This window comes from Impatiens glandulifera, chromosome 9 (genome assembly GCF_907164915.1).
Source record: "Impatiens glandulifera chromosome 9, dImpGla2.1, whole genome shotgun sequence".
Lineage (NCBI taxonomy): Eukaryota > Viridiplantae > Streptophyta > Magnoliopsida > Ericales > Balsaminaceae > Impatiens > Impatiens glandulifera.
Genome location: NC_061870.1, coordinates 8,342,100 through 8,352,165, shown reverse-complemented (window position 1 = coordinate 8,352,165; position 10,066 = coordinate 8,342,100). Strand labels below are relative to the sequence as shown.

Sequence of the window (10,066 nt, the reverse complement as noted above, 5' to 3'; positions counted from 1 at the left end):
GCTGATCGGCTGTCTGATGTTTCCGGTTTTAAGCTTTGGCCGATCCTTTCTTTGCGCGGTCATGTTCCAAGTGTTCTTGGTCGGTTTAGTAGCTTGACCGGCTAGTCTCTTTAGCCGGTTCTTTTGTTTGACCGGTTCGGTTCCTTGTTCCTGCATAAAAGGTTTATTTATGTTAAGTTCTGTGAACCGGTCTAATTTTATCTAACAGTATAACAAAAGAAATTTGTAAAACAATTGTGTGATATTTTCTTGATTATAAAATCATTGATTTAAATTATACAAATGTGTGTGATTTAAAAAGGATACCAACACGAATATGGGGGCAAATATTTTTATTGATTATAACACAAAAATAAATGTGTATATTATGATAAATAAAAAAATAATTTATTGTTAGAGAAATATGTTCTCTATAAAATATAAAGTTGCACAACTTTACAAAAAGAAAGAAAATAACAAGAAATGTCTTGTTTATATTTGCTGAGTTGGTGCTCAAATCGATATTTAAAATTTGAGGATTTTGAAATCATGAAACGTGTCATATTTTGACATTATTTTCATAAATTTTTTTGAAGAATCAATGTCTTCAAAAAGATTTATGAAATAAATGAAAAAGAAAGTTTATAAAGTCTTGATATGACTTATAATAAATTTTATAATAATAATATGAAAATTTGATCATACTTTTATTAGAAAGTGAATGTGACAATTATATATATCATGAAGACAATGAAAATTGTTTCATTACGTGTCTTTTTTACAATATTTTATCGTTTAAAATTACGATAAAAATGATTAAATCCATTAAGGATGTGAATTGTACTACACGAAATATCGTATTGTTATCAAATAATATATTGATATTATTAATTAAAAGACTTTATGTCTACAAGTGAATATGTTTACACTGGAAAGTGCAATCTACGTATAAAAATCTTCTAAAAAAATTATGATGGATAGATTAAACGTTATAATCTATGTTTCTAACTTATGTCGAAAAATAAAATATTTTTATGCAAAATATAAAATTGTTTACACGAAAGCAGAATAGTTAAAAGACATTTTGTCTACTAGTTAGCCAAGTAAACAATATTTTTATAAAAAATAAAATGTTTAATTGGTAAGCATGTACGAATGACTATGCTTCTTATTAGAAGATATTCCAAGATTATCAGAAATTTCTAATTATTGTAAGAATAATTTGAAATTAGATAAACTTAGAGTCAATGACAAGTCTAGACATACACGTCTTAGACATAATGTCATTAGACTATACTTTCTAATAGAGTTATCAAATTTAACTATGTAAGTCAAAGATAACACTGTGGATCCACTAATCAAATTATTGAATAGAGAGATAGTTTGAAGTCTTATGAGATATCAGCCTATTATAAGTTGGTATGAAGAAAAACTCAACCTATGCAGACTGGAGATCCTAAGAACTAGGTTCAATGGGACAACCTAATTGTACTAACTTGGAAAGTTATTATTGAGGATTAATCCTATAACGAAACGATATATATTTTGAAGAGGATAAACATATCGCTTTTAATTATTCTTTGTGAGAAAAGAGATCACCTATGTGAGGGAGAAGTGGGGCCGCTTCGAAAGAATTGTACGGCTCAATTCTAAACCCTCTCACATAACTAGGCACGTGTTCCATGGCCAAAATGGACACAACCATGAGAGTTTGACATGTATCAGGGAGAATTTTATGTGAAAGTGTGTAATCGTTTACACAAATGGCAGAATAGTTCAAGGACATCGAGTCTACTAAGCGGCTAGTAAGTTATATACTTTCATAAGGGAAGGTTCAAAGGGTTAACTGTTGAACCTTTCACCGGGTTAATCTTTCAATTTCCATTAATGTTGGGGATTGTTAGAATTTTAAACTAATTCATAAATTCTATTAATGAATGGAAATGAGAATTTGGGTAAATAAAATCAAATAAAATTCAAACGAAATTCACATTTAATTTAAACGTGAATTAAAGTGAAATTTGATCCAAATAATTAAATTATTATAATTAATTTGTTGATGATGTAATTAACATTTAATGGCTTGAAGAACAATTATCAAATTAAATATGTTTAATTTTGTTAATTTTCATTGTAACCTTCATGATATTATTGTTATCAATTTATTGCTATCAATTTATTAGCAAGAAAATCATCTAACGTGTATTTTCTATCGAAGAGAAAATACAAAGGGCAATGAAAGGCAATCAAGGTCAGCCGTTGGATCAAAGATTAATGGTTGATTTTATTTTTATGAAAGTTTAACTTTTCAACAATTTTAAACCCCTCATCTCTAATCTCAAACACTACATTATCTTATATTTTTTCTCTCACTAGAATTCCAAAAGTCTTCTTCTTGTTTTGTGAGTGTTCTTCGAGTTCTTTGTTCAATATTTCCATTGAAACCCAGTGATAGTTCAGGTACGCTGATCAAGTTCGACGAGTAGTGATTTCAGTGCAGAATCACTACAAGATTCGTTGTACCATGGGAGACAGCCATCTACGATAAGATCCAGCACAAACGGGAGATGATGGAACTGTTTTAAGGGAAATGTGTCTAACACATGCCTCGAATCAACACTCAATCGGTGATTTCGTTCTTCATATATTTATTTGTTTCATTTATTTGTACATTAATTTATATATGTTTCTGTAATTTATTTCAAGACAAGATTTCTAACAATTGCAACACACCAAATGCTCGTTCAACGTCTTTTCTTTGACCCTCTTCATATTTAGAAAATAATTTTCTTTTTTCACTTTGTGGACGTGGAATTGTTTTGAAGAATGTTGGTCATTTAGGATATATTTCTTCAGCTAAATAGTACCCTAAGTTGTAGTTGTTGCCATTCACCGTGTAGTTTATTTCTGGAGCATGACCTTATAGTACTTCATCGAATAAAGGTGACCGATCTAATACATTTATGTCATTATTAGAACCGGCAAATCCAAAAAATGCATGCCATATCCATAGATCGGACGATGCAAGTGCTTGAAGTAGGAGCGTTGGTACCCCTTTGTGACCACTCAAAAACATCCATTTCCATGCTTTTGGGCAATTTTTCCACTGCCAATACATACAGTCAATACTACCTAAAATATCGGGAAAACTACGAGCATCCCCCATCTGTAATAGGTGTTGTACATCATTCAAGTTTGGTTTTCGCAAGTATTCACTTTTGAATACCAAAACCACATCAGTGACAAACTTTTTCAAACATTCAATCGCGGTGGACACATCAATTCGCACATAGTCATCAACAACATCAGCATATACTCCATAAGCCAACATACGCATGGCTGCAGTGCATTTTTGTAGAGGCGACAAGCCTTTCCATCCCAATGCATCAACCCTATGTTGGAAATATTGATCAAAATTTGAAAGAGCTTCCACAATACGAAGAAAAATATGTTGTCCAGATTTGAACCACTCCCAATTCTTCGTTCAGCTTGCTCATAACACGATCCATATTTATGAGTTCCTTCATTGATTAGTTGCCATCTTCTCCTTATAGACACAACACGTCTTTTGATAAGACCGGGAACACTATCTTCGCAATATTGATGAATCCGTTCCTAGAATGCTTCACCTTTTTGGTCGGTACCAATCTGAGAATCGATCGATACATTTAACCAAGCACTAATTAAGAGTTTGTCTTCTTCCCAATTCCACTAAACAATGTTTTCTCGTATATTTTCAACTTCCACAAAATCGTCGTTCAAATCTATAACATTTCTACTATTAAAGGTAAAAAATTGGGAATGTGGAGATTCTACAAAATTTGTAGGCGTTTGATTGTTTCCGACTTGTGAAAATGGTGTTAAAAAATTTTGACTGTACATAAATGGATACATTCGGAATTTGACTGGGATTTATTTTTCTAGATTGATTATTTTTTTGTAGAAAAAATAAAATGTAGAGTGAATAAATTTTACTCAATATTTATAGTACTAAATTATATTGCTGTTACAATTTATAACCGATATAAAACATGTTAATATAATTAATAGAAAATATAATAATTTATTTAAAATATATATTTATTAATTAAATATATAACTAATATTTTTATATTATGGGAAAATTTGAAAAATTGAGGCCCTTAAAAATGGGAAAAAATAGGGGCATGTATACTCTATTATATAATAATTAATAAAGTCAGAGTTGGGAATGTCCGGCATAGAGGGCGCTGCCCTCCTTTTGCTTTTACACACAACGAAGAAAATTAACAAAAACAATGACCGACCCTTTTACACGTTGTCCGTTGCGGACACAGGTCATACGCTGCATATGCTCTTATACAGTTGCGTAGATTGATTTAACTCGACTTACTATGACAAAAAAATATATATATATGTATATAAGTATTTAGATATATTTTTTTTTAGTACAACATTTATATAGATTCAAGATTGGTCGCTTAATTGCTCACTCTTACACATATGAAAGAGACTAGAGAAGTGTGCGCGTTGGATGCTAAATCAATGAACAAAGTGTTGGCGAAATTGGTGGCAGCAAATGGAAGACTTGTGGTATATATTTGTTTGCACGCTGACATTAATTAATAATAAGGCAATGATCATCGAATTTATCAAAAGTCCGGTCATAGTATCACTCCACTACTATAATTAATTGATCTATAAATACCTACCAGCTATAAAAGTCCAACTACACCACTAATTTTGTCTTAATATTATTATTATTTATTAATATATTACTTTTCAAAATTTAATAAACATTGCCATTACAAAAAAGAGAAAATGTCAAGCATGATAATATATAATCTAAAGACAACTTACATTCTTAGAGTTAATAGCGCTTTAAAATTCATTAAAATAAGTAAGCTATTTAAATAAGCTTCACAAAGATCAATCCAATCCTGAGAATTTATTTTAGTGAAAGATTCAACAATATTCAACTCAAAAGACAAATTATTGAACTTAAACTTCTTAAATAAAAACATCCATGCATACAAATTCTAAAGTGAGTATTATAGAGCAAATATAGTTTGAAGTAAACAAATATTGAGACAAAAATAAAAACACAGTTATTGTTTAATTTTTATTATTGTAATTAATAGACAATTTAACATGTGATGGAGAATCTTTATAAATATCAATTAGTTAAGGTCGGCCTATAAGAAAAAGTTATGTGAATGTTATAGGTACAACTCATATAGCATATAATTTAATTAATCAATCTTATCAGATATAATATAATAGAAGTTGCTTTAGATTAGATGTCACTTTTGCCTCCAAAAGTCAACAACAGTCACTACATGATCACACATCTTATTCTTGATTTTGAGTTATTTTTAAAAACTTTAAACCTTGTGACCACCTACATTTAAGAACTTAGTTGAAATCTAATTCGGAATATTCTAATATCTTTAGTCGACTCTTACCAGTGAGTTACTTTGGTGGATAACATCTGAACACCTTTTACCAGATTATCAACAAAAGGGTTACTATCGAAAACAATTAGGATCTAATTAGGGTTGTCCAGACAGTTTTAATGCTCAATTTTCAAGGAAAATTAGCCGGTTGTGGGTCACGATATTACGGAGGGGGTTATGGAATTTTTTAAGAATAGGAAGACGCTAAAGCAGTGGAACATTACAGTCCTGACTCTGATACCCAAAACCTCAGTTCCTGAAAATTCAGACTGATATCATGTTGTAATGTCGTTTATAAAATAATTTCAAAAATTCTTTCTAAACGTCATTGGTAAAATTGTTAGTTTAAATCAATCTACATTCATTCTCGGTCGAACTATCTCACGTAACATTCTGCTCATGCAAAACCTCCTCAAAGGTTATGGAAAAATAAAAATATTCCCGAGAGTGTCTTTCAAAATTGGTATAAAAAAAGACTTTGATACTGTTAGATGGGAAACCATTCAGGATTTTATGGTCGTATTAGGTTTTCCAATGATTTTTATAGAATGGATCATGCAATGCGTTTATACCTCTTGTTTTGTAGTTAACGTCAATGGGATCCACAAAGGCTAATTCAATGGTGAAAACGGCGTGATGTAAGGGGATCCCCTATCATCTTACCTTTTTGTTGTCATCATGGAGATCTTTGAGATCGTCTTTACGACGTTCTGAAAGAATCGACCATACATTTTCACCAATTCTGTGAGGATGAGGAGATCACCCATTTATGCTTTGCTGACGATTTGTTCATTCTCGTGCATGTTGACGATGATTCCATAAAAACTGTAAGAGCTGCACTAACATTTTTTTTCTGAGGTTACAGGTTTGATTATCAATGAGAACAAGAGCTTGACATTCTACGAAGGAGTAAAAGAGGAAACGAAGGCAAACATCTATAATATCATGCGCCTCGCATAAGGAAGCTTCCCGGTAATATTCTTAGGCATACCACTCATGGTAAAACAGATCCAAATATCACATTACAGACCAATGATAGAGAGAGAGTAAATAACTCAATCTCCGGTTGGGCAGCAAAGAAACTTACATACACGGGAAGAATTGAACTAGTCAAAAGCGTGACAATGAGAATCATCGGTTACTGGTCACAATAGCTCGTGATCCTAAAGAAGGTAATGAAAGAACTTGACGCGCTTATAAGAAACTTTATCTAGGGAAGCAGCGGGAGAGGCAAGAAGAAAGTTAAGTGGACCGCACTTTGCAAACCAAAGGAAGAAGTCGACATAGGGATCAAGAACTGTGTTCAATGGAATAAAGCGTTGACGTATAAGAATCTATGGGCCATCAAAAATAAACATGAATCAGTCTGGATCAAGTGGGTCCACACCCGGTTTATGAAACACGAATTAAGCGTCTGGAAGAGCAAAATTCGCGAAGGTATGGGTTGGTCGCTAAAGAAAATCCTTAAACTAAGAAACAATATTGTAGGGCTTTTTGATATTTGTTGGAGAGACGAAAAAAGCACATTGTTTTGGCATGAGCCCTGGTATGAGGACCTACCACTAATTGAGAAAGAGGAATTCAGAAACGTGAGGATGAGACGGTACTACGTTGTATTCAAGGTTAGAGACATCAAAGACGAACTATGGAATTCACTCCTTAAACTAAGAAACAATATTGCATGGCTTTTCGACATTAACTAGGGAGATAGTAGAAAAAAATTGTTTTGGCATGATCCATGATATGAGGATGAACCATTAATTGAGAAAGAGAAATTTAGAAATGTGAGGATCAAACGGGACTGCCAAGGTCAAAGACATCAAATATGGGCTATGGAATTCACTCCTTAGGCGAATACTAACGGGGCAACGCATTCTTAAATATATCAGCAACATATAATTAAACAAAAGAACAAACGTACACTAATGGAAAGCTCAGGAAAACGGGAAGATGATTTCAAGCAATGTGTGGAACACCATCCGAGAGAAGGAGCAAACAATAGATTGGGCTAATCTGGTCTGGTCGTTAAAGGTTATCCCAAGACACAAATTCATCATATGGCTTACATTTCAGGAAAGGCTAAACACGAGATATCACGTTAGAAAGTATATGGAGATCCCAAATACGAGTTGTCTACTATGTGAAGGGAATGAAGAAACAATATATTACTTATTCGGTTGTTGTCCTTACACATTAGATTTATGGAAGAAGTTCGCAAAAAGAATGGAAATGGTTAGCCTTCCTACTATTTGGAAATAGATCAAAAAGGAAGCCATACTCAAAGTAAAGGGGAAAAGTTCCAGGTCAAGTGTTTTCAAAAGCGGCTTTGGTACAATCGTCTACCACATATGGGTAGAGAGGAACGCAAGGGTCCACTCGAGAATAATAAGAAGTGTAGAGGAGACGTGTGATGATATAGAGTTCGACAGTAGCACAAATCTACAAACGCTGAGGCGAGTGCCAATAACTGAGCAAAACTGGACACTAACCTGGAACTAAAAAATCACATTCAAAGAAGTCACATAAACGAAAACTTTTTAGTTAGATAAATATTTTTAATTTTTTGTATGTTGTGTAATTTATTATATTATTACGAACTAAATTTTCCTAAGCTTGTATGGGAAAATACAATAATTCATTATTTTTTTGGAATTTTTAATAAAATGACGTTGGGTCATTTTTCCCAAAACAAATTATTTATTTATCACAATTTATTTTATATTTTTTTATAAATTTTATTTTAAATAAAAATTATTATAATAATTTAATTTAAATAATCCTTACAAACCAACATTCTATCAAACAAATTTTAATTCATAAATTTTAAATATTCTCAAATTATTTAGACTATATTAACTTCTATAACTAACTCATTTAGACATATAATTTATTTGGTCTCTCGATATTAGGGGTGTTCATCGATTTATTTTTTCGAATATACAAGTTCTTTAAAATTATTTTTATAGACAATTCGTAAAGCGAACCGAATTTGAATATATTGTAATAAAATCGAAACCAATTTCAAATTTGAACTTTTATATTTGAATTCGAATAATTTGAATTCAAAACGAATTTAATTATTTTTAATATATTATATAATAAATAATATATATTCATTTCATTATATATAATAAATTATATAATGAAACATATAATTATAATAAAAAATAACTTCAAATTGAAACCTAACTTAAAATTCAAATAAAAAACCGGACTGTAATTCGAATTGATTTAAAATATTATTCGAAAACTTAAAATAAAATTTACATTCGGATTTTAAGTTCAATAACAAATATTTTACCCTATGCTCGATACAATTGTGTAGAATTGTAACCCCAGAAAAACTATTTGTTTCAGTTTACATAGTAAAGCTCGAGATTTTAAAATTTTAACATCGGTTTGCGTGTCAAAAAATTTATTTTCAAATAAAACATTATTTTTAAATTTTCTTTAATGATTTCTGACAACTTTTGAAATTAATTAAAAATAATTAATTTCATGTTAATTTTAAATAATTCGAGGATTTGCGTTAATCAAATCACAATTTAATATTTTAGAAATCCTTTAATTTGAATTAATTAAACATAATTAATTTAAAATATTATTTATTTTGAAACATAGTTGTCAAATTTTTTTTAATTAATAAAAGTTGGCATACGTGTACAAACATATGGGCTAGAGTTTCTTTTATTTCGTAGTTTGATGATACTCGAAAAAGGGTTTCACGTTTCATCCTCCGTACCATTTTTAAAAATAGTGTCTACTTATAAATTTAAGTTTTAAATATTTGTTTTAAAACGTTTTTTGTATTGATTATTCCTCCGGTCCTAAAAATGCATAAGGATTATGCTTTATTTGAAATATTATAACACAAATATTTAAATGTTGGTACATGCTACTGATGACGTTGGCTTAGTAAGGAAATACTTGAAGTACATTAGTTATTTTAAAATGTTATGGTTTAGAAATAATTACCAAACAAGCCTTAATCAAAATATTTTTGTGGAAACAATCCAAAAATATTTTGAAAGCATTTTCTAATTTTTCGGGATTTTTAGAAAATAGTTTGAGGGTCCAAAATTATAAAATTAAATTTTGGAATTTTGAAAAGGGAACCAAACAGGCCATAGGACCACCAGAGTCCTAAGCCTTGGATTCGTTTTTATCGGTTAGGGTCTAACAACCCTCGGTCTAGGTCGAGGAGCCACTCGGTCGATGCTCGGGGATTTTCAGTCGGAGTGGTGAAATCCCTCGTTCTAAGTGTTAAGGACTCTCGGTCCTTGGCTGAGATCATCAATCTTAGGTTTTGGAATCCTCAGTCAGGTCAAAATTCTTCGTTCTAAGTGTTAAGGACTCTCGATCCTTGGTCCTAGATATACAAATCATCGGTCAGATCTCTCGGTCTTAGTTCAAGAACATCGGTCGGACCTCTAGGTCCTCTATTCGAATTCCTGGTCATAGGTCTCGGTACGGACCGATGATTGTCGATCATACCACTCAGTCCTAGGCAAGACTTCTCGGTCCTCAAAATCACCAAAATTAAAGATTTTGTAATTTTGATTTAAGCTTGGATTTTTTATCCAAGAGTTTAGTTAGCTTAACAAAGCTCCTAGGAACATTTTGATCATAATCTCAAGGTATCAATCAACATG

The 10,066-nt window shown here is 31.3% G+C and overlaps 1 protein-coding gene across 1 annotated transcript; it reads right to left on the bottom strand.

Annotated features, from left to right (window-relative positions):
* Positions 1-2,899: 2,899 nt before the first annotated feature.
* On the bottom strand, positions 2,900-6,181 carry LOC124915792. Its single transcript, XM_047456551.1, has 2 exons — positions 6,078-6,181; positions 2,900-3,371 (listed from the first exon to the last, which is right to left on the bottom strand). The coding sequence occupies exons 1-2, from the start codon at positions 6,179-6,181 to the stop codon at positions 2,900-2,902; spliced, it is 576 nt and encodes a 191-aa protein (XP_047312507.1).
* Positions 6,182-10,066: the final 3,885 nt, after the last annotated feature.